Genomic DNA, 24,531 nt, shown 5'->3' with positions numbered 1-24,531 from the left:
AAAACGTGATTGTAAAGTCTCATTGCTTTTCACCTTAATGCATTTTATGCATTAAGGTGAAAAACCTTAACTTCTGCAGTTGCCCCGAGAACCTCCCTTTTTTCTTACCTGAGCCCGATACGATCCAGTGATGAGCACTGGACAGCTCCAGCTGCTGTCTCTCTCCTCATTGGACATATTGAAAGCAGCAGGAGCCATTGGCTGCCGCTGCTGTCAATCAAATGCAGTGACACGGGAGAGCGGGGAACGGGGCCGTTGTCCCGATGTCTGTCAAAGGACGCAGCAGCGGGACTCGGGTGCGTGCCTGCAAGGGTGTCCCCATGGAAAGCTGCTGAAAAAAAACTGTGTGCCCGCAGCCCCCCTCAGCCGCCCTAATACTTACCTGAGCCCCATCTGGATCCAGTGATGTTGCACAAAAGCCTAGGCTGAACAGGACTCTCCCTACTGTTTGGCTGAGACACAGCAGCAGGCGCCATTGGCTCCCGGCTGCTGTCAATCAAAGTCAGTGAGCCAATGAGGAGAGAGGGGGTGGGGCTGAGCCACAGCTTCGTGTCTGAATAGATACACAGAGCAGCGGCACTCAGCAGGAGGGAGGAACCAGGAGTGCCGGCGAGGGACCCGAAAAGAAGAGGATGTGGGCTGCTCTAAGCAGGTAAGTATGACAGGTTTGTTATTTTTAAACAAAAAAATAACCAAGACTTTAATATCACTTTAAGGTAGATTTGTCACCACAGCGTCACTTGTTTACAGTTACATGCCTGTAAAAGAAGAGGGAATATTCGTACTTTTCTGTGGCCCGTGTATTGAAACGCAGCTACATGTATTCCACAAATTTGTGTGTGTAGAATAGCTGCTCCCCTACTACACACCATGGTTCCTCCCACCAGCTCTTACATTACTACAGGACATACAACCCAGAGTTGTAACAGGTATTTGACACACGACAGTTCGAGTACTTGCAGTAGCCCAGGATGAAGCTGAGGAGCAGAGTTTCAATGCATGAGTCACTAAAAAAAGTGAGCTGCACCTAGGAGGGGAAAAAAATGAACGCTTGCAGTGAGGATCCCCCCCCCCCCCACAACAAGGGTTAAATGCTTTGCATGTGTGAATTTGGGGGTGGTGGAGGACATAGACGCTTCTCGTCACTGCTCTGACAAATCACAGACACTCTAATACCATCAGGTACAATAAACGCAAAGCAGTCCTGCAATGTAACCAAGCGCAGCGAGGGCCTGCCCAAAACCCAGCCCATCAGAGAGAGGAGAAAAGTGCTGGCTCCCAGGAAACAAAGGAGAAGTTAGGTATTGTTGCTTTCTCCTGTTGCCCATAGAAGATATGATCATTTACCCTTGCAGACTTAGGAAAGCTCCACTGCAAGGATCTTTTTTTTTTCTTCTTGGAGTTCAGTTTTACAGTGAGTAACTGTATATAGGGTCTCACAGACTGAAGACACGGTACGTGACCAGGGGGCTGATATGCATATACTAACAACTAAAGTTAAAGTACTGGAGGCCCGGGCTGAGAATGACGAAAATTGCAATCAACGAAACAGCAGGACAACCACTATAAACATCCGACGCCTCCTCACACATCTCTCTAGGGCAAGCGGGGACGGTCCGGAGGTGGTAGCCTCCTTGGTCGCCGAGAAGGCTTTTGACTCGGTTGAGTGGGGCAATCTCTGGGCCGTCCTACGTAAATTTGGGTTTGGCCCTGTTATATAAAAAATGGGTTCAGATGTTATACCACAGTCCCACAGCCCGCATACGCACAAACAACTCGTTGTCGTCACCTTTCCCCCTGTCCAGGGGCACCAGACAGGGCTGTCCACTTTCCCCTGGACTGTTTGCGCTAGCCATGGAAGCCATGTCGACCTGCATCAGATCGCCCCCCTCGGTGAAGGGAATTCGGGTGTGGGTAATAACAGATAAAATATCCCTATATGCCGATGACACCATCCTTTTCCTTAAGTTTGTTTCCTCCCTTCCACCAGCACTTCAAATAGTAGATGTGTTCGGCTCGTTCTCAGGCATCAAAGTCAACTGGGGGAAATCAATCCTCTTCTCGCTAAACGCATCGGGTCATCACCCACCAACAGGTACCTCCTAAACTGGGCACCCGAGTTTAAATACCTAGGACTAATTGTTGGAACCCCGCTGTCCTCATACTTTGAGCTGAATCTCCAACCACTACTCAAAAACTTCACGCAGAAATGTATGGCCTGGAGGACTCTTCCCCTCTCACCGGTGGGTAGGGTAAACTTAGTTAAGATGGTATACCTGCCTAAATTTCTCTATTTCTTTCGAAACTCCTCTCTAATTCCTCCCGCCTCATTCTTTGCCAAATTAAAAAGTACAATATCATCCTTTGTCTGGAATGGGAAGCCCCCACAACTGGCCATCTCTACCCTTCAGCTTCTCGTCACCCAGGGAGGCCTGTCCCTACCAGACTTCTAGGTCTACTTCTGGGTGGCTGTCCTGATGACGGTCAGATGGTGGTTCTCTCAACCCCATGACAACCCAGCAGTGACTCTGGAAGCAGCTATAAAGGGGTCCTACTCCTCCCTTAGCAACGTGGTGTTCAGGGGGGCGAGATCCCACCCTGGCATCACGGAAATGGTGCGTACAACAAATCACGATATAGCACAGGGCCAGGATCCGTTTTAACTGCCCCAAGACATTCCCCCCTCACATCCCCCTCTGGGGTAACCCTAACCTACCACACATGAACACTGTTCCAGATCCTCAGATCTGGGCGAGAAAGGGAATAGTGAAACATAAGCACAGTGTCATGGGAGGTAAACTAAGATCTTTCTCTGAACTCAAGGATGCCTACTCATTACCAGGCTGGATGTTGTTCCGATATTACCAGCTCCACCATGCCTATAGAAAACAGTTTCCCCCACTCCTCACACTAGAATCAGACTCTGTGGAGGGATTGCTTAATGCCAAGATCATAGATAAGCCCCTGTCCTTCTTATATTTCCATCTGTCCATAGCTCCCACAAAGAAACTTGAAAAAACTCTGGACAAATGGAAAATGGATATTTCTGACCTCTCAGAGGACGAATGGGAAACGTGTATATCCTCCTTTGTTACCAATGTGATTTCGGAAAGAGACCGATTTATGCAGGTCAAGTTCCTCCACAGAGCCTATTACACCCCGAAACGACTGACAATTATGAATCCTAATACCCCGGTGGCCTGTCCCAGATGTGGTCTAGAGTCTGCCTCCTTGTCAGGTCACCTTGAGGCTAGGTGACAGATGCACTCTGTAGGAGTCAGAAGTGCACCGCTAGGTAGTGGACCCTAGGACTGACTGCTGCGGATTGAACCCTGGGAGGTTCAGGAAGCAGGTCTACTGGATCACTGACACAGATCCCACTGGGAGCTAGAGCATAGATTCCCCAGGGCGCGGAGTCTAAGAGCCAGCAGGTGTTCACCAGAGCCTCTAGTGGTGAGGTTGGACTGCGCTGCAGTCTGGCTCCGGGTCGCGGCCCCCAGGGTCTCACAGCTCACGCTCACGGTAGACTACAGGAGAACAGGAAGGAGGCAGCAGGCTGGAACAACAAGGAAAGTAAGGGACAAGCCAAGGTCGGGGCCACAAGCAGACAAGGACAACAGAGTTCACGCCAAGGTTCAGGGTTACAGGCAAACAGGGATGGTCGGGGACACGCCAAAGGTCAGGGTCACGAGCAGACAGGAATAGTTAAGAACAGGCAAAAGTCGGTAATTGGAATCATACGTAGGAAACACAGCAAGTACATATGAAAGCTAACACACAATGGTTGATCAGCACTGCTGGCTTGCAGTGCACAGGTTAATATAGGGTTCCCTGATAGGAGCTGGGGTGGAGCCATGCTAGAGGAGAGTTTACAAAAGCAGTCAGGTGAGGGTCAGCTGGTCTCTAGAGATGAACACATGGAGACAGGTAAGCTGACAGACAAACTCTATTGCATAACCATGACACTCCTTTTTCCACATGGTCTGGTCCTGCCCCCGCCTCGGAGACTATTGGTCGGGAATAGTTGACAGCCTTGACCAGATTACCTCTCTGGATCTGGGAATTAACCCAAAACCATTGTTGCTAAATGTTTTCAACCCTAGTGTACGGGGCAAATACACTAAATTATTCCTAAGCCACTGTAAGGACGCTATGCCTCCCACGGTGTTCTCATGGCACTTAGTCTTGAATTCAGTGCTGCCACTGTACAAGATCACCTATGCTAACTGAAATTGCCCTAATAAATTCAACAAGATATGGTCGGGATGGATGGATGCTTGGGGTACAGAGTTGGCAGATGACAACCGAGACATTGCTGATGCACTCGCTCCATGAAAATGGGCCACTGAAATGATCTCCTGTATAACCATACACTGTCTATGTCATGTGAATCCAACTACTCGGATGAGGTCACCTCTCTCCTCCCCTCCCCCCCCATTTTAATTTATCCTACTCCTCTCCTTCCCTCTCCCCTCCCCTCCCCTCTGGACCTCCTTAAATCAGTTTGCCGAGACCTACTACCTCCGTCCAGTATCTCTTTGTAATGATATAAAACAGCTTTGAACACCTCTCTCCTGTTTACATCACTGAATCAAATGTCTTGTGACAATTTATGCAATATTATGTTTGTAACTAACTGTGTATCTGCATCGCTTGTACTGTAAAACTTTGAATAAACATTTTTTTTTTTTTTCACAAAAAAAAAGGATGCACTGGTTGACCCAAGGACTCCCGACATTTATCCCATACCACCGGGATATTAAGCTGCAGAACTCTGGCGTGAAACTGCACGGGGGACTGCCTCAAAGGCAACTACAATCTTACTCAGCTCTCTCAAGTATGTCCAGATCAAGGACCTTCAAACGTCCTTAAGAGACTCCATCTGGGCTTGAAGAGAGAGGCACTTCTCCTGCAGAGGCAGTATCAATGCCTGAGAAGTATCCAAGATTAAACCCAAGTATTCCAGGTGTTGGGTCAAAACCAATGCTGACTTTTGAAGATTTAGCACCCAGCTAAACCTCTCCGAGGCTTGTACCATCATTTGGATATTGAGCATTTGTCTTTGATGTGATTATTCTTGTAGGAGAAAGTCATCCAGGTATCCCACAATGAGAACTCCTCAGGTTCTGAAGAACCCCAGAACTAAAGCAAACACCTTGGTAACAACCTAAGAGCCACAGAAAGGCTGAAAATTATTTCAAGAAACTGGCAGAGGCGATGATCCACTGCAAAGCACTGAAATTATTGGTGAGCTCAAAAAATTGGGATGTGTAGGCAGGCATCCATGATGTCAACTGATGCCACAAAATCCCCCTTCATGAAGTGAAGCAATCACTGACCAAGACTCCATCCTGAATTCTTTAATTTTTCAGGAACCCGTAGAGACCCTTGAGGTCTAGAATAGGCTGGATGTCTTTGTTTGACCTGGGAACCATGAAACAGGTTGGAGTAAAAGTCGTAAGAACTTTCCTCTACCAGCACAGATGCAACGACTCCCCCTGGGACTGTAGACTATTCAGGGCTACAAGAAAGCCACTCTTTTTAGTGGATCTGAAAGCACTCGAGCACATAAGCCTGAAGGGAGAAAGGAGAGAAACTCCAGCTTGTATGCTCTGGACACTATGCTGCGGACCCAGTCATCTGAGTCCAAATTGCTGCAAATACCCTTATCCACCCAAGCAAGTGGAATCATTTACCGAGAGGCAGATTTGCCTCCAGGACTGGTGGGTTTGGGGTTCCAGTACTTCTGAAACTGGGATATGGGCTTTTATTTGGAGTCCAAGGCTGGTTGCTTCTGAAAAGAACTCCTCTTGGACTCTAAAGGGGTTACTGGCTCTCCTTTTAAGAGCCAACAGGATGCTCTTCCCAACAGTCACCTTCTGCATGTAAGCTTTCAAGGGTGGTCCTCAAAGGGCAACCTCCTAATGTACTTCCAACAATGTAATGGAATTTAAGTTCCACCAACACGTAAACACGATCCACATGGAATCATCCTAGGCATCTAGCGAGAAGCTCAGGGCTCTCTGATAATCGCCCAGTAGTTGCCAAATGGCAGAAAATTCTGGATCAGATTTGCTGGAACATTTGTTTGCCCAGACCTTAAGGGCTTGGCGCATCTAAAGCGGCCACAAGCAGGCTGCAGAGCTGGTCCCACCATAGAGAATGATGCCTTGAAGAGGCCTATCAACCTCTAATCTGTGGCATCTTTAAAGAACATAATTCCCCAGGACCTACTCAAAGAGAAAATAACTGAGTAAAAAACCCCTTTTCCTGTAGAATTCTTTCTCCATGGCTAATGATGAGCAAACCATTTTGGTGGAGAAAAAAAACCTTTCCTGGGTGAGCTCAATCAGCATAAATCACATCCTACAAGTGAGGATTCACTGGAAAAGACATATTTTCTTGGCAGCCACAAAGACCCAAAACCAGGGACTTAAGGGAAGAAGTTTCAGGTAGCAGTAACTTAAGGTCAGTGCGACACATACACCAGGAAACCTACTTTGGCCTTCTGTGTCTGAGAAAGCCCTGAACTCAGGCCATGCCCCTTTTAAACACTGTCACAGCCTGTATATCAACCCAGAGGGAAAAACAAATCTGATGCCATCCTGTGCTTTAAAACACAACACACAGAGGGCCTGCCTCAACTCCACAGAGGCACTTACCAGTCCACACTGCAGGGCCAATAGGCCAAAACTTCACCCATGATGGTGGGCACACCTTGTAGTGTAGAGCCTTCAGGGACTAAACTCTCCTCCAGGAGAATAACTGCCCTGGACCTGGCACCAGAGCACCCTGCCAGCGAGATCACAGTGTATGCTGTACATCGGCAGGCTGCTGTATGCAGGATCCAGCACCAAACAATAGACATTATAGGTTGGCCCCACTTTTGTATGTGGGGTCTGGGTACAATTGCTCATGTTATAGAAAAATTTGTGCACAAAAAACAAGTATGAGACCAATAGTTTAGTTTGCTGCAATCAAAAATACATGCCTCCCTAGGGTTGGATGTTAAATATGAATTAATGTGTGGATTGCGCTAACTTGTAAAAAATAATACCATACCACTTCTAATAACCAAAAAATATATATATATATATATATATATATATATTATATATATATATATAATCTATTTATGTGTGAACTCCTTGCGGGTATTTTTCTTCGTGCTGACAATTTATATATGTGTCCAAACTTCACCACAATATAATACTCCCATATGAAAAAAACGTTTGTGCAATATTAACGACAAATATTTGTCAATGATTTAAAGTGCAAGTGCCAAATATATAAAATATAGAAAAAAAATTTGAAAAACGAGAAAAATTGAGGGTAAGGTTGAGAATAAACTAAAATTTACAGATATTATGTAATCAAACAACTCAGTCCATTGAGTCCATACATAAAAAATATGTGTATAGCAAAGTACAGTGAATGTTCACAGTGAGTGATCAATTCCTTCCAATGGTGACGTTCCTTAGTAGCGTTTAAGTGCTTCCACTTCCACCACCATAATGACTACATCACCACCTAGTGAAATGGCCACTCACCAGATATAAACAATTATGCGCCTTTGGTTCATCAATTTCAGATAACCACTCCAAGCAGTGTACTAATGCCTCTTGCTCTATTGGTTCTCATAAAACATATAGATTGCCATCATAGTGTAGTATGTAACTATATTTTTATTAAAAAAGTTAAAAAACACACAATTGAACTCACATGTTCAGGTGCCTCTAAGCCGGCACCAAGCTAATCCAGCGGAGTACGTGGAGTGGGGACTATCAGTCTATCTGCCCCTACGCTTCCTTTTAGCAGCGTGAGTTCTTAGCAGGAAGTGACGAAAATTATCTCCCAGGAATTATATTGTGGTGAAGTTTGGGCACATATATAAAATGTCAGCACAAAGAAAAATACCCGCAAGGAGTTCACACATAAATAGATAATAGATGTATATATACATATTTTTTTTGGTTATTAGAAGTGGTATGGTATTAATTATTTTTTAGACGTTAGCGCAATCCACACATTGATTCACAATCACTCATGGCTTGTTGGCCAATCCAGGGAGGACCCACCTCTGCCCACACAGAGGTGTGTTAGGAACAGACCTAGAAATAGAGGAACAAAGTCTCAAAAAAGAGATCTTCAGAGACTCCCAGGAAAACATCCCATCACTTTCAGACACTAGCACAAAACTGAAGCTTAGTTAAGCTGGGAGGAGTAACCCCAAACCCTTTTTTGGCCAGTGACCATTCACCTGAAGATGGTGGCACAACTCTTGTAGTAATGACTAATAACTTTTCTGTGTACTACGATGTACAATAAAGAAATGGTTAGCTTTCTTGTGATATATTCTTGCACTACCTTATCCATGGTTGAATTTAAACTATACATCAAACCAATAAAAAACACATGACAACAAACATACCCAGCTGTACACCTCATCACCCTCTTTGCTCTTCCGCATTCGTCTGACATAGCGCGAGAAGATGGAAAGCAACGCAGACAGGACAGCGTTAGACTCAGTGCAGTAGGACAGCTTGGAGAAGAGATGACTCATTATGGTAGAACGTTCCACTGTTAGACGGGCCACATCCTACAAAACAAAATCTAAACCTATTACATGTGTGCCCACAACAGACTACATAAAAATCTGAACATTTCAGAAATGTAAAATATACATACCAGATATAGCAAAATAGACCTGCAAATAAGTTAAGTTGGCATTCTGTTGACAAAAAAGGTAAACCTGAATGTCACTGGCAACAGCACAGTCCATAAAAGGAGGATGTTTTTTTACTGCCCTTTTAAAAGCAAGAGAGCTTATCATGTGCAAAATACAATAACCCAAAGCAACCATGAAAAAGAGAAACGTCTAGGCATTGCATAGCTGAGGTACTTGATAATTTGGTGCCAAAAAGATTAAAAAACACCTGTATGCCATGCATGGGTTTAGATGCCAATTAGTGTAATTAACCACCTGACCTGGAAGATTTACCCCCTTCGTAACCAGGCCATTTTTTGCGACACGGCATTGCGTTATTTTAAGTGACAATTGCACGGTTGTGCAACACTGTACCCAAATAAAATGTATATAAATTTTTCCCACAAATAGAGCTTTCTTTTGGTGGCATTTGATCACCTCTGCATTTTTTATTTTTTGCACTCTAAACAAAAAATAAACAATAAATATATATATATAATTTTTTTTTTTACTTTCTGCTATAAGACATATCCAATAAAAAAAAAATTAAAAAAAACACATCACATTTCGTCATACATTTAGGCCAATATGTATTCTGCTACATATTATCGGGGGAAAAAAAAATCCCAACAAGCGTATACTGATTGGTTTGCGCAAAAGTTATAGTGTCTACAAACTATTGCATATTTTTATTTATTTTTTTACTAGTAATGGTGGCGATCAGTGACTTATAGCAGGACTGTGATATTGCAGCGGACATTCTGAAACTGAGACTGTGGAATACTTTTTGGGAACCAGTGACACTAATACAGTGATCAGTGCTAAAAAATATGCACTGTCACTGTACTAATGACACTGGCTGGGAAGGGGTTTTCAGGGGCGATCAAAGGGTTAAGTGTGTGCCTCACCAGTGTTTATGTGAACTGTGTGAGGTGCTTTAACTAGAAGAAGAGATGGAATTTATTTGCTGCTTTGCAGGGACACAAACTCCATCCCTCCCCCCGTCAGAACGGCGATCTGCCTTGTTTACATAAGCAGATTGCAGTTCTGTCTCTTTGCCTGAAGATCAGCGGGTGCTGGTGGACAGAGTACCCAGTACCTGCCTACCCGGAACTGTGGGATCATGTATATAAACGTGATGTGGTGCACAACTGCCAGCCTGTAGCAGTAAAACTGCTATAGGGCGGATGGAAAGCGGTTAACAGAAGCCCTGTGTAAGCTCCAAGGCAATGACGCCTCCTCTGTCCCTTTGTGACAGTAAAATGTATTAGATCAAGAAAAGCCCTATTTTCATTAAAACCTTCCTAAATATTCATTTAAAAATACAAGAAACATTTATTTATTGTCACCAACTAGTTCATAGTTAGCATCCACAGGATAATAGGATTTTTTAAAACAGCTTTAAAATCCTTTTCTTTCGATGGACATCACGGGACACAGAGCCACAGTAATTACTGATGGGTTATATAGGGTATCACTGGTGATTGGACACTGGCACACCCTAACCAGGAAGTTCAACCCCCTATATAATCCCTCCCCTTGCAGGGATACCTCAGTTTTGTAGCCAAGCAATATAGTGTATTAGTAAGGGGCGGGACCTCTGTGTCCCGTGATGTCCATCGAAAGAAAAGGATTTTACAGGTAAGCTGTTTTTAAAAATCCTATTTTCTTTCTCGAACATCACGGGACACAGAGCCACAGTAATTACTGATGGGATGTCCCAGAGCAATGCTATCTGAGGGGGGGGGAACCACAACCAAGTAGGGTGCAATCAGACCTGAGGACCCTGTACCGCTGCCTGCAGCACACTACGCCCAAAGGCGATATCCTCATGCCTTTCCACATCCACCTGATAGAATGCGGTGAATGTATGAACTGAAGACCAGGTTGCGGCCTTGCAGATCTGAGCCATCAAGGCCCGGTGATGTACTGCCCAAGAAGCACCAATAGCCCTTGTGGAATGTGCCCTGATCTAAAACGGAGGAATCTTTTGTTTCAAACCGTAAGCTTGAATGATCAATTGTCGAATCCGTTTAGAAATGGTAGCTTTTGATGCTGCCTGTCCTCTACTGGGACCCTCTGGCAGCACAAACAAAACATCCATTTTGCGAATCTGAGAAGTCGATTCCAGATAGGCTTTAACTGCTTTTACTACATCCAAAGAATGTAGTGATCTTTCTTCCGGAGAACAGGGATCTGGGAAAAAGGAAGGTAGAACAATGTCTTGGTTTAGATGAAAATCTGAAACCACCTTCGGCAAAAAACTAGGATGAGGGTGCAGTATCACTCTATCCTTGTGTACAATCAAATAAGGCTCTTTACAGGAAAGAGCTGCTAATTCCGATACTCTTCTAGCAGAAGAGATGGCTACCAGAAAAATGTACTTTCTTGTCAGCAAGACCAAAGGAATCTGACCTATTGGTTCAAAAGGCTGTTTCTGTAACAGAGACAGAACCAAGTTCAAGTCCCAGGGGTTTAGGGGCGCTTTAACCGGAGGATTAAGACGCGTCACCCCCTGCATAAAGTTTTGGACCAAAGAATGCGAAGCAAGTGGCCATTGAAAAAATACTGATAAGGCCGAGACCTGGCCCTTGATGGTACTCAAGGCCAGCTTCATGTGGGCGGCACAGTGGTGTATTGGTAGCACTCTCCCCTAGCAGTAAGAAGGGTCGCTGGTTCGAATCCCAACCACGACACTACCTGCCTGGAGTTTGCATGTTCTCCCTGTGCCTGCGTGGGTTTCCTCCCACACTCCAAAGACATGCTGGTAGGTTAATTGGATCCTGTCTAAATTGTCCCTAGTATGTATATGAATGTGAGTTAGGGACCTTAGATTGTAAGCTCCTTGAGGGTAGGGACTGATGTGAATGTACAATGTATATGTAAAGCACTGCGTAAATTGATGGCGCTATATAAGTACCTGAAATAAATAAAATAAATAAATCTCTAACCCCAATTGTAGAAAGTCAAGAATTCTACCGATCACATACTTTCTGGGATGCCAACCCCTGGATTCACACCAGGATATATAAGCTCTCCAGACTCTATGATAAATCATTCTGGAAGCTGGCTTCCTTGCATTGATCAAGGTAGATATCACAGGACCTGAAAGCCCACGACTCTTCAGAATGTGGGTTTCAATAGCCAAACCGTCAAATTTAGCGTTTGTAAAGCAGGATGGAACACTGGACCCTGAGATAACAGGTCTGGTCGTACTGGTAGTGGTCATGGGGAACCCACCGTCATCCTTACAATTTCCGCATACCATGTCCTTCTGGGCCAAGCGGGGGCCACCAGAAGTACCGACTTCCTTTCCAGCCGGATCCTGCGAAGGAGTCGTGGCAGTAGCAGAATAGGTGGGAATGCATAAATCAGTGAGAACCGATGCCATGGAATCACCAGCGCATCCGTCCCGTATGCAAGAGGATCTTTTGTCCTTGCCACAAATCTGTCTATCTTTTTGTTGAATCGGGATGCAAAGAGATCTACATCTGGAACCCCCCATCTTTGGCATATGGCCCAAAAGACGTCGGGATGCAGAGACCATTCCCCTGGAAGTAACTGCTGGCGACTTAGATAGTCCGCCTGCCAGTTCTCTATCCCTGGAATGAAAACTGCCGATATGCATGGCACATGCATCTCTGCCCAGACTAAGATCTGGTTCACCTCCTTTTGAGCAGCTCGGCTCCGGGTGCCTCCCTGATGATTGACATAAGCCACTGCTGTGGCATTGTTGGACTGGATCCTGACCGGGCAACCCTGTAGCCTGATAGTCCAGGCTTTTAGGGCTAGGTATACTGCCCGGATCTCCAGAATATTGAAGGGTAAGGTCCTCTCGGTTTTGGACCATAGCCCCTGGATCGCAGACTGTTCCAGAACTGCTCCCCAACCTGACAGACTGGCATCTGTTGTTACCACCGTCCAGGTGACCGGTAGAAAGGATTTCCTCTTCTGCAGGTTTTCGGGTATGAGCCACCACTTGAGGCTCTGACGCACCGCATGCAACAGGTGCATCGGAAAGTCTAATGCCTGAACCTTCTTGTTCCAGGCCGACAGAATACTGTGTTGCAGCATTCTTGAATGAAACTGAGCATAGGGAACTGCTTTGAATGAAGACACCATCTTCCCTAGTAGTCTCATACAAAGACGGACAGAAGGACCCCTCTTGGTCCTGATGCCGGAATCAGCTCTCTTAAAGCAGTGATCTTTGCCTGAGGTAGAAATATTTTCTCCTGGCTTGTAACTATGATCAGACCTAAATACTCCAGTCTTCTTACTGGTTTTAGGAAAGACTTTTCTAGGTTGGGGATCCAACCCAGGTGTTCCAGGTACCCGACTGTGGTCCTCAAATTTCCGTTCAAGGAGGCTACCGACCGGTCTATCAGGAGCAGGTCGTCTAGGTATGCTATGACAGCTATACCCTGAGCCCTTAATCTGGCCAGAGGAGGAGCCAAGTTCTTTGTAAACACTCGAGGTGCAGTGGCTATCCCAAAAGGCAGAGCCACAAACTGGAAATGGCACCCTCCTATCTCGAAGTGCAGAAACTTCTGATGAGCAGGAAAAATGGGCACCTGCAGATATGCATCTCTGATGTCTATTGATGCCAGAAATTCTCCTCCCTGCAGGGTGGAGACTACTGTCCAAATTGATTCCATGCGGAAGGATTGAATCCTTAGGAATAGGTTCAGATCCCTTAAATCCAGAATGGGCCTGACATCCCCATTTGGTTTTTGGACCGTAAAAAGGTTGGAATAAAAGCCTAATCCTTGATCCTTCGCGGGAACTACCACAATGACCTCCTGCGACAAAAGTCGCTCTAACGCTACAAGGAGCGACAGCTTCTTCTCTGGATCTCTGGGGACACTTGACCTGAGGAAACGGGGAGAAGGGAACTCCTGAAACTCCAGCTTGTACCCTAAAGTTACCGTGGAGATTACCCATCTGTCCTGGAAATCCTCCTGCCAGAGCCCTGAGAACTGTCGCAGTCTTCCCCCCCACTCGAGTGAGCGTGGGCGCCCCCTCATGCAGAGGTCTTAGTGTTTTGCCTAGTAGGCTTCTTCCCCCAGGACTTCATTTGTCCCTAGGGTTGACTCTTGTCTCTGGACCCAGATGGAGGAGGCCGTCGAGACTGCCTGGAGGCTGAAGCCCCCGGCGCTGGGGAAAGAGTCAGTTTAAAAGAGGGACGCTTACTCTTCTTCTTAACAGGTAAGAGAGTGCTTTTCCCACAAGAGATTCTCTTGATATAGTTATCCAAGTCTTCTCCAAACAATCTTTCACCAAGAAATGGAAACCCAGCCAGGAGCTTCTTACATGGTGCTTCGGCTGACCAATTTTTCAACCATAGGATTCTACGTATATGCACCAACCCCAGTGAAAGACGGGAGGTTTGCACGATAGAATCTCTAATGGCGTCAACAACAAAGCATAAGGCCGCTGGAAGGTTAGCCAAGCCCTGGGCCTGCTGTTCAGGTAAAACTTTGATGACCTGTTTAACATGGTCTCTTAAGTATTGACAGACTCCAGTCGCTGCTACTGCAGGTTGAGCCACTGAACCTGCTAAGGAGAAAACATCCTTCAATAGGGATTCCATCCTTTTATCTACAGGATCCCTGAGCATCTGAGCATTGTCTACAGGACAAGTCAGACTAATATTGACAGAGGAAATGGCAGCATCAATGGCTGGTATTCCCCACATTTTAATAAACTTTTCTTCCATAGGATAAAGTGTAGAAAACCTTTTCGGCAGAAAAAAAAAGTTTATCTGGGTGATCCCATTCAGCATAAAGGAGCTTTTCAAGTAAATTATGAACAGGAAAAGCCTGTGCTGTTTGAGGAGGTTTCAGTGAGAAGAAGAGGGTTCTTTAACTGATTCAGATATGGGCAACTTAAATGTGGAGCGGACCAATCCAGTAAGGATCTGCACTAAGACTTTCTCCTCTTGGGAAGTTGCAGAAGGTCCCTCTCCACCCGATTCCTCCGAAGAGGAATCATCCGTCTCATCCCGATCCTCTGAAAGGGATTCCTCTCCTTTATCCCAGAGCTCCTCTTCCTGAGGGTCTTGGGGAACAGAGGAAGGCCTAGTGCGTTTTCTTTCACCAAGTGAAGACGTAATCACGGCCATTAATCTTTCCTCTAAACCATTAATGGTTGAGGAAAAAACCTCCTGTGTAATATATACAGGGGCTGAAGTGCCAGAAGCAGGTATAGCCCCTGACCCCAACGGCTCTTCCTGGCTAGCTGTCCTGGCCCCTCAGGGGGGAGGATGCTGCAGACAGGGGGCCCTCAGAACCTGAACAAGATCCCCTAGTGTCTCTGGTTCTTGGGGTGTTTGAACCTCTTCTACCCATAGTGCAAAGCAACAAGGTGGAGGTATCAAAAATAAAAAATAAACACTGACTGCTGAGCGATGTAGTCTGGCTAAAAGCCTTGCTACCCAATGCTCAGTCTGGTGTTACTTTAATAAACGCTGCCTAGGAGAATGCCTGTGTCCCACCTTACATGCGACCGTAAGCTCTGTGTCCCTCCGGAACGGCTTAGTGCACCTGTAATTAGTGCCTTTAATAGCCTGCAGGCGGTCCTGTGGGCGTCTGAGCACACTGTGCTGATGCCCCGCCCCCCCCCCCGCCAACTGTGCCCCCCCCTTAGTTTTTTGAAAAAACGAGCGCTTCCCGCGCTAGCCGACCCTTCTAAATCCAACCTGGAGGAGGCTGGGGGGAGGGATAGAGGCTGGTAATGATGGGCCTGCCTGTGTAATGGCGGCGGCGGCGATGAAAATGCGGTGTCCCCCTAGTCTGGGGGGAGATATCCCTGAGGAGAGCCCCCCATCCCATCTTACCTGGAGCCGGCCGGAGGAGCTTGTACAGCGTTGAACACTCGAGGCAGACATCAGCATGAAAAGGTATGTGCTCTTGGCAGCCCCCGGAGGTCACAATAGGCATAGCATGCATTTACCTTAAAGGAGAAACCTACCAGAATTAAAAAATTCTGTGGAATCTCCCTTACCTTATCCAGCCGCAGGGTTCTGTTATACAGACCCAATCTTCACCTCTCACGGTGGGCTCTGTTTGAAAAAACCTTCAGAGACTGGGGCCCCCTACGGATAGGGGGATCCTGCAGTTCTGGCCCTGTAAAGCACCCAGCCAGAAATTAGGAGGTTTAAAGCCATTTTCTGATCTGTGGGGTTCAGCTCTCTAAAAAGAGAAGCATTACAGGTAAAACCTCGTTTCTTCGGACACGAGGCCCGGGTACCATCCAATTCGGCCATGAAAAGACACTTTGGAATGGATCCGGTTCGCCTGGCTTGCCCCAGTATAGGATATCAGGATATTCCCTTTGGAGCTTCAGCACAGGACATCTTTAAACATCCATCACCTAAGACACTGGTGTAAAAACTGAGGTATCCCTGCAACGGGAGGGATTATATAGGGGGTTGAACTTCCTGGTTAGGGTGTGCCAGTGTCCAATCACCAGTGATACCTATATAACCCATCAGTAATTACTGTGGCTCTGTGTCCCGTGATGTTCGAGAAAGAAAACAATGTTGAAGTCACAAATATCACTGAAAATCGTCTTGACACTCACCAGAACAAGTTCATTGTGTAGTGCCTGATCTTCTACCGGTGCATGCTGGGAAAGGTAAACTAGATAGGCACTAATGGTCCGTAAATCAGTCTCCATATGAATAGCCTGGGGGAAGAACAAAATAAAAGACTTTAGACAACACAATGACACAAAGGCAGTTATAACTGAAAATCCTTCAACTTATCCTGAAGGAATTATTACAACAGGGGACCATGACTGCACATGGATTAGATATTTGACATCTGCCTCCTCTGATATTTGAGGCCCTAGAAGTTTTCCTGGAAAAGAGCAAACTTTACCCCATTTTGTTAAACAAGAGTTCCATCAAAAGTTTCAGAACCCACAGGTGTTGGTATATGTTAAAGCAGAACTAAACCTATAAATTTGTTTCCCAAAACAGTTATATTCAAGGCATGTGTGAATAATAACTGTTAAAGTTGCATTCGCTCTCAACTAAACTGTCAAGCTATCATATGACTAGCATTATAACTGATCACATATGCAGCACCATGACAACTGCAGATCAAACAGAGGCTAAGGAGACAGCTTCCTTGACTGCAAAGGATAGGAAGGTTTAGTTCTGCTTTAAAGTGGAGTTCCACCCACTTTTACAACTCTTCAGCATCCCTCACTAAACTGTGCACTGTAAACGAATTGGATATTTTAAAAAATTTTTTCCCACCACCTACTGTATATCTGCTGTATTCATTTTTCACTTCCTCCTCCCTGGCCGTGGCCCATCGCATCATTTCCTGTTTGCAATGCCTTCTGGGAAGGGGCGGCAACTTCCTCTGACACTGTCGTTGCTATGGAAACCTGACCTGAAACCTATTACACTGCTTGTGCTGTACTGAGCATGTGCGAGATCTGCAAGGATGAGATCCAGGAAGAAATACAGTCTGGCTTCAGATGCCCACACTTAAGATGGCCACGGCCTGCTGTAAGTTTATAAAATAACAAACTACTGCTATAAACTAACAAAACAGACCTTAGTTTACAGACTAACTTTACTAGAATACATTAAGCTTGTGTATTATAGGGGTACTTTAATTTAAAAAGTATAATTTCGTCCGGAACACCACTTTAAGCTTTTGCATCAAGGCCTGGTGACTCAAAGTAACACCTAACTGAAAAAAACTGAGAATGTATACCATTCACTTTGGTTGCATACCTGCTGTAATGCTGCAGCAGTAGTCCCCTTAACACTATCAAATAGTGGAAGTTTTGGCAAATCTTTAAGTAGCCACTGGTAGCCAGGGATCAGCTCAGAGTCTGCAGAGTCTTCATCCATAGGCTGGTCCTTTTCTTCTCCATCTTGCAGAGCCCCCACTGTCAGCACCATGGAGAGGCCCTGGGGAACCAAAAATATACATATGTGAGCTGATCTAGACAATTTTCAATGTGGTCAACTATATGCTATAGCTTTTGTAACACAAAATGTAAACCACACTCACCTTCATGGCCAAGACTCGAGAAGAAACCTGAGGTGAGCTGAGACGTCGAAGAAAATAGTCCAACACCTCACAGGTTGTTTGCTCATCTGCTTTTGGGCCTAGAAGCAAATCTTGAAGCCGGCTGAGAAGTTGCCTCTGTTTTTGCTGCCTCTGCAGGAAATCATAATTGTGTTTAAACAATTGCCTGGACTGTCCCCTAGCAAACCAGATTAAAAATTGAAAACGAATGTCTGCTGGACAATGACATATGAAATCTGGAAGCTATGGAACAACACACATTTGGAGATTAAGTACACTGTTTTAAGTGAAACCTGTTACAATGTTTTGTACAAAGCACCACAGGTCTGCTGCACAGTAAATTTGTGATTGCACTACTGCATGGCTGAAAATTGTGTTTGCACTACACAGATTGTAAAAAGTCACAAAGGATCACCGTAAAAAGCCACAAAGGATCACCTAATGGCACAACCGTTTATTACCATAATGAGTAACTGGGACTTTGTAGAAACCTGAGTAAAACCCTTATTATGGAGCTTGCATTCTTGTGTAGACTAGGGGCAGTCACCTTACATGCAAATGCTACTGCATATATGAACATAAACATGCAAACATTTATACTTGTGTAGGTTAATAATCACAGCTATTTTGACCTTTGCGTTTCAAATTTAAAGAATCATGGAAAATCAATCTACTATCAGGCACTCAGCCAGGATCATGGAGGTGAGAACTTCAACTTAAAGCAGAGTTCCGGTGGAAAAATAATTTTTTTTTTAATTGATCCCATCATTATCACTAATACAATTCAGAAACTAGTACCTGTATACAATGTTTATTATGTATTTAGCAAAAATATACATTTCTTACTGAATATTTGCTGCCTCCTGTTGTGGTTGTTGCCATCGTGATTGTGGGCATGTGAAGCCCAATCGAGATCTCTTCCTGGGCCATGGAGCACAGGCGAGGGAGGAAGGGACGAGGAGCTCCGTGGACCAGGAAGTGGCAGATTAGGAGGACTACATAGCAACAGGGCGATTCCGGCAAGCATAAAAAAAATGTTTTCTTCAAAATGTTTTTTTTTTAGGTTTAGAGGAGTCAGATTCTGAAAAAAAAATTTTAGGGTGGAACTCCGCTTTAAGCAACATTTTTCCTGGTCTGGTAAAGAAAAGCCTCAGAATGTACTAAGGCCTTGTTCACACTTGCTAAAAATACTGACGCTGAACAGACACGCATATAGCGTTAATGTGTATTTTTGGAGGCGTTCATTGTGCTTTTAATGCACATTAAAAACACTCACAAAATGCCTTGTGCGCATTTGACATGCATTAAAAGGAGAGTTAAAAACACACCTATTTTTTTTCTTCTTGTGACCAAGGCTTAACGCACCGATAACACGTGACGGCGCATTTATGGCATGTTACTATTGACTTGAATGGAAGGTGTTGAGATGCTTTAACTCCTTCCAAAATCGACATGTAGCTTAATTTTTAATAATGGGAACAGCTATGTGTGCTGTCCATATTATCAGTTACAGACTGCTTTACTAGGCGTTTGAGAATCATTAAAAAAACGCACCTCAAATGCCTGCTTTTAATGCCAGTGTTAACAGGGCCTAAGATATACATCAAAAATACAATAACATATGTTACATCCAGTGCATGCATAAGATTGCGGTTTTTGATAAGAGGTAGACAAACAAACAATTCTGTTGCTTGAAATTAAAATGCTTCCATACTAGTAGCAATCTTCGTCATTAGCTATTACAGTTGTGCTCATAAGTTTACATACCCTGGCAGAACTTATGATTTTTTAGGTCATTTTTCAGAGAATATGAATGATAACACAAAACTTTTTTCACAAATGGTTAGTGTTTGGCTGAAGCCATTTATTGTCAATCAACTGTGTTTACTTTTTTTACATCATAATGGCAACAGAAACTACCCAAATGACCCTAATCAAAAGTTTACATACTCCAGTTCTTATTACCGTGTATTGCCCCTTTTAACATCAATGACAGCTTGAAGTCTTTTGTGGCATTTGTGGAAGAGGCTCTTTATTTTCTCAGATGGTAAAGCTGCCCATTCCTCTTGGCAAAAAGCCTCCAGTTGCTGTAAATTGCATGAACTGCACGTTTTGAGATCTCCCCAGAGTGGCTCAATGATATTGAGGTCAGGAGACAGATGGCCACTCCAGAACCTTCACTTTATTCTGCCGTAGCCAATGACAGGTCGACTTGGCCTTGTGTTTTGGATCATTGTCATGTTGGAATGTCCAAGTACGTCCCCATGCACAGCTTCCTGGCTGATGAATGCAAATGTTCCTCCGGTATTTTTTGATAACATACTGCATTCATCTTGCCATCATTTTTTACCACATTTCCTGTGCCTTTGTAGCTCACACATCCCCAAAACATCAGCGATCCACCTCCGTGTTTCACAGTAGGAATGGTGTACCTTTAATCATAGGCCTTGTTGACTCCTCTCCAAATGTAGTATTTATGGTTGTGGCCAAAAAGCTCAATTTTGGTCTCATCACACCAAATGACTTTGTGCCAGAAGGTTTGAGGCTCGTCTCTGTGCTGTTTGGTGTATTGTAAGCAGGATACTTTGTGGCAATTGCGTAGTAATGGCTTTCTTCTGGTGACTCGACCATGCAGCCCATCTTTCTTCAAGTGTCTCCTTATTGTGCATCTTGAAACAGCCACACCACCTGTTTTCAGAGAGTCCTGTATTTCACCTGAAGTTATTTGTGGGTTTTTCTTTGCATCCCGAACAATTTTCCTTGCAGTTGAGGCTGAAGTTTTAGTTGGTCTACCTGACTGTGGTTTGACTTCAACAGAACCCCTCGTTTTCCATTTCTTGATTAGAGTTTGAACACTGCTGATTGGTATTCTCAATACCTTGGATATCTTTTTATATCCCTTTCCTGTTTTATACAGTTCAACTATCTTTTCCCACAGATCCTTTGACGATTCTTTTGCTTTCCCCATGACTCAAAATCCAGAAACGTCACTGGATGAAAGATGCAAGGGTCTGTCAGGAGTCCAGAAATTCACTGACCTTTTATACACACACCAATTACAAGCAAACAGATCACAGGTGAGAATGGTTACCTTTAATAGCCATTCAAACCCATTTGAGTCAACTTGTGTGCATGTTATCAGGCCAAAATCACCAGGGTATGTAAACTTTTGATCATGGTCATTATTGTAGTTTCTGTTGTGATGATTTTAAAAGAGTAAACACAGTTGATTGATAATCAATGGCTTCAGCCAAACACTAACCATGAGTGAAAGAAATGTTTTTGTGTTATCATTCATATTCTCTGAAAAATGGCCAAGAAATCATAAATTCTGCCAGGGTGTGTAAACTTATGAGCACAACTGTATAATTTAAATGAAATAATGCACATGATGTTTGCAATTTGTACACCTGGCTCTAATGATTTTTATCACTAGTTTCATATTAAGACAACTCACTAAATATACAAACTCATTTCAACTTTCTAATGCAGCATTCTTTGGAGCCACTCTTGCATGCAGAGTTAGAGCTGTCTCCCTACACTGTGTGCACCAACTGAAACACAGAGCCCCAAAGCCTAGGATAGCAAGCCACTCCCTTAATTAAACCTCCTCCTCCAAGCTAACAGACAAACTGGAGACCATGCTGAACACTGCCAACACTTTCCTGTGAAGGCGGGAAGGACCAGGAAGCAACAATGAGAGAGCAGGAGCCAGCAGCATTGAAAGCTGGAAACTGCAAATGTTGGCATAGGAATTTTAATAGTTTACTGGGGAATGTTTATTCTATTGTGCTTAAAGTGTTAAACTAAAAATGGTAACAGTTTATTACTACGGTCCAGGACCCACCCGGCCTGTGAATAGACAAAGGAGCAGCAAGAGAAACTTTAGGGCATGTCTCAGCTCTCCCCTCCTGTAAGCATGTTCATAATATTAGACTGACACAACTGTGCAAAATCATGGAACCCTGATTTGTTCCTAACACTGACATTCATCCCAGTCTATATACATGAGCCCAGAGAGCTTTATAGAAGGATGTAAAATTGCTTTCAGCTTTAATACCAATAAAACATATAATGAATGAAAAAATCTGTGAACATTGTGCATGGCAGTTAGTACAAATAATTATTGTGTTTTGTTAGAGTGATATCAGTGGAAGTCCATGCAAAATCTAAAATCCCTGCATCTATAGACACCAGAGATCTAACACTAAACCTCTCTATCCCTGTAAAGAATAAATTATTATACATACCTTTTTGGAAGCCGTTCTGACCCGCTCCGACCCGATCTCCAGCGGCAGAAGCTCTGCAAAGGACACGAACGACAACGGCTGTGAAATGACATCACCCATAAAGTTACTATGGGGCTGCCGTTGTCCTCCATCTCCTCTGCACCTGCCTACACAGTAAAGCCGTGGCTGACAGCTCAGCGTGGGATCCGGTCGGATCACGTCAGCTCGGCTTCCTAAAAGGTATGTATAATCGTTTTTTTTCTTTACAGGGATAGAGAGGCAAGTGTTATATCCCTGGTGTCTTTAGATCCAGGGATTTTAGATTTTGCACGGACTTCCACTTTAACCAAATTAAGTGGCACAAAATAGCAAAACCTACCTGGTGCTTTTTAGCTTTTTGTTCCTTGCTCTCATTTTCCTCATCATCTTCACCTGTTCCAGATTCATCAGCAGCATCATGCAAAAGAAACTCACACAGGCACTGCACAGGTAACACATCCAAAGACCCCTCACTAGATTGGACCAGGTCTGCCAACCAGGGCATCGATTGAGAGGATGCCTAAAAAATAAATGATTCTTCTGTAGTCACCATATAATCCTTTTCTCATTGAAGGACACAGCATTACACTCTTTTCTACATTTATTGGACATGGTTTCCCTCATTACCAGGGACTAGCAAGCAGAGTCCTGCCAACTACCAATCCACAGTCCAATGAGACTGCCTCAGTGACAGTAAGAGCAATTTCACTGGGCAGGTGATGGATCTTAGATATGAAATCAGAGATAAATTAGGCCCCAGCTACTTAATAAAACCAAAACAGAGAGGGTCACAGAAGAGGCTTTCTAAGCTAATAAAAGTAATAGCACACTTTTACATTCAGAAAATAGAGTACAGGTTCTAATTTGGGGGAATGGGAGGAAGAAATGCACTACTTACTAAGAATGAAAGCATTAACTTCCACATTATTGAAATGTGATTCCTGTGGAGATCTTTTTGTACAAACCCTAAATTTAGGCAGCTATTTTAAATGGGGTATTTTTTTGCCATAGAACATAACAGATTAGGAGATGTTGGTCTGTGGGTGGGGGAGGTATCTTTCCATGTGGAAGAAATACTTTTTTTTTTTTCTTTTTCATTTTTTTTTCCTTGTGTGTGACTGAATCTAGGTGTGCCACCATCATATGGAATGCTCTCTTGGAAAATAGAACTTATAAATTGATGACATATGTTTTGTAGCTGTATTTATCATTAGTAGAATAATGGTTTATATTGGCTGTATAATTTGTGATTTGTAAATAAAGAGATTTTGGGGAAATTGTGCTGAAAAATGTAATAAAAATCATAATATTAAAAAATGAACAGTTCCCAGAGCAGGCAAAGCATTTTACAACAATTTGAAAAGTGGCTTAAAGTGAACCCCCCACTTCCTTTAAGCCTGAGAACATCTGAATGTATAGTTGCTAAGCCTGCAGAGCTGCCCAAGACCCCCTGTAATCCAGTGAGTTTTAACACTTGGCAAACAACATATCCATTTTCTTAAGTCATGCTTGGCACTATTCCTTGCCACCTCTAGTTTCACCGATCAATAGTGATGCAAGCAAGGCAAGAGGAAGAGAGGCCAAGGGTGACCTCAGGACCTGAAATCACTAACTGAATATTAGCATTACTGAAGAGCTAGAGTTCCTGGGAACCATTAAAAAGGCATGTGACCGACAATCTCATTAAACATATTTAGCTGTGTGCAGTTTAGCAAACAGATTTACCAACATCTCAAAGAATTACACTTGAATTGCTTATATACCTTGATAACAAATTGCATAATACAACTATTTATGCTTTGTTGATTACAAAACGTGAAATTCACAGAAATTACACACTAGTTTGGTAATTCTTTCAATATTGATGTCAAAAGTTATTTTGAACTAAGCACTATAAGTAAACATACCTGTCTCTGGATGATATTGAGCAAAAAGTCAGGATTTCGGCTGCGACAAAGCAGATGTCCTAACCGTAATGACTGATTTAATGATTTTAATTGTTCTATGGCATTAGGCGGAGGACGTCGAGGAGGACCCCTAAAACATGGAATGAACATAAATCAGTAAAGAGTTTAGTCCACTTTTCATCTTTTATTTGGTTCAGTAAATGTTTCCTTGTACTGAAGTTGTTGGTACAGTCAGTGAGCAATATGTCTAACTCAAGAACAAAAAGCGGACTATACTGAGGCAAAGATGAGTAAATATAGGTGGAATGTGAACAATAGGTCAGCCAGTAAATGCAGTGAAAAATCACTTTGCAATGTTTGGACATACTGTGGATCCAAGCTTGTCAGCTGAGATAACAGCAGGCTGTTACTCTCTGTAATGGTCTGCTTGGTAGAAGCTGCGGCCAGGTGACTCTCAAATGCCAGAATTTCCTGCTTCTCACGCTGGGAAATTTGTAGTTCTCTGTTGATAATTTCTGTCCTTGTCTCTTCATCCGTCACTGTGCATGGTGGATATGAGAAATTACTGAGGAAGGTGGAAAAAGATTATATTTTTG

The 24,531-nt window shown here is 43.9% G+C and overlaps 1 protein-coding gene across 3 annotated transcripts in view; it reads right to left on the bottom strand.

Annotated features, from left to right (window-relative positions):
• INTS1 (integrator complex subunit 1) overlaps positions 1–24,531 on the bottom strand; it is a 249,954-nt gene that overhangs the window by 136,261 nt on the left and 89,162 nt on the right. For all 3 annotated transcript variants that reach the window (XM_073636747.1, XM_073636748.1, XM_073636749.1), the window contains 7 exons: positions 24,303–24,500; positions 23,936–24,065; positions 22,369–22,548; positions 17,743–17,892; positions 17,460–17,639; positions 16,289–16,393; positions 8,432–8,599 (listed from right to left, as the gene is read on the bottom strand). In XM_073636747.1, coding sequence (XP_073492848.1) covers positions 8,432–8,599; positions 16,289–16,393; positions 17,460–17,639; positions 17,743–17,892; positions 22,369–22,548; positions 23,936–24,065; positions 24,303–24,500 — 1,111 coding nt within the window. The remainder of the gene's footprint in view (positions 1–8,431; positions 8,600–16,288; positions 16,394–17,459; positions 17,640–17,742; positions 17,893–22,368; positions 22,549–23,935; positions 24,066–24,302; positions 24,501–24,531) is intronic.

This window comes from Aquarana catesbeiana, linkage group LG06 (genome assembly GCF_042186555.1).
Source record: "Aquarana catesbeiana isolate 2022-GZ linkage group LG06, ASM4218655v1, whole genome shotgun sequence".
Taxonomy (NCBI): domain Eukaryota; kingdom Metazoa; phylum Chordata; class Amphibia; order Anura; family Ranidae; genus Aquarana; species Aquarana catesbeiana.
Note: the sequence above shows the minus strand (reverse complement) of the source record. Positions and strands in the feature narration are given on the sequence as shown.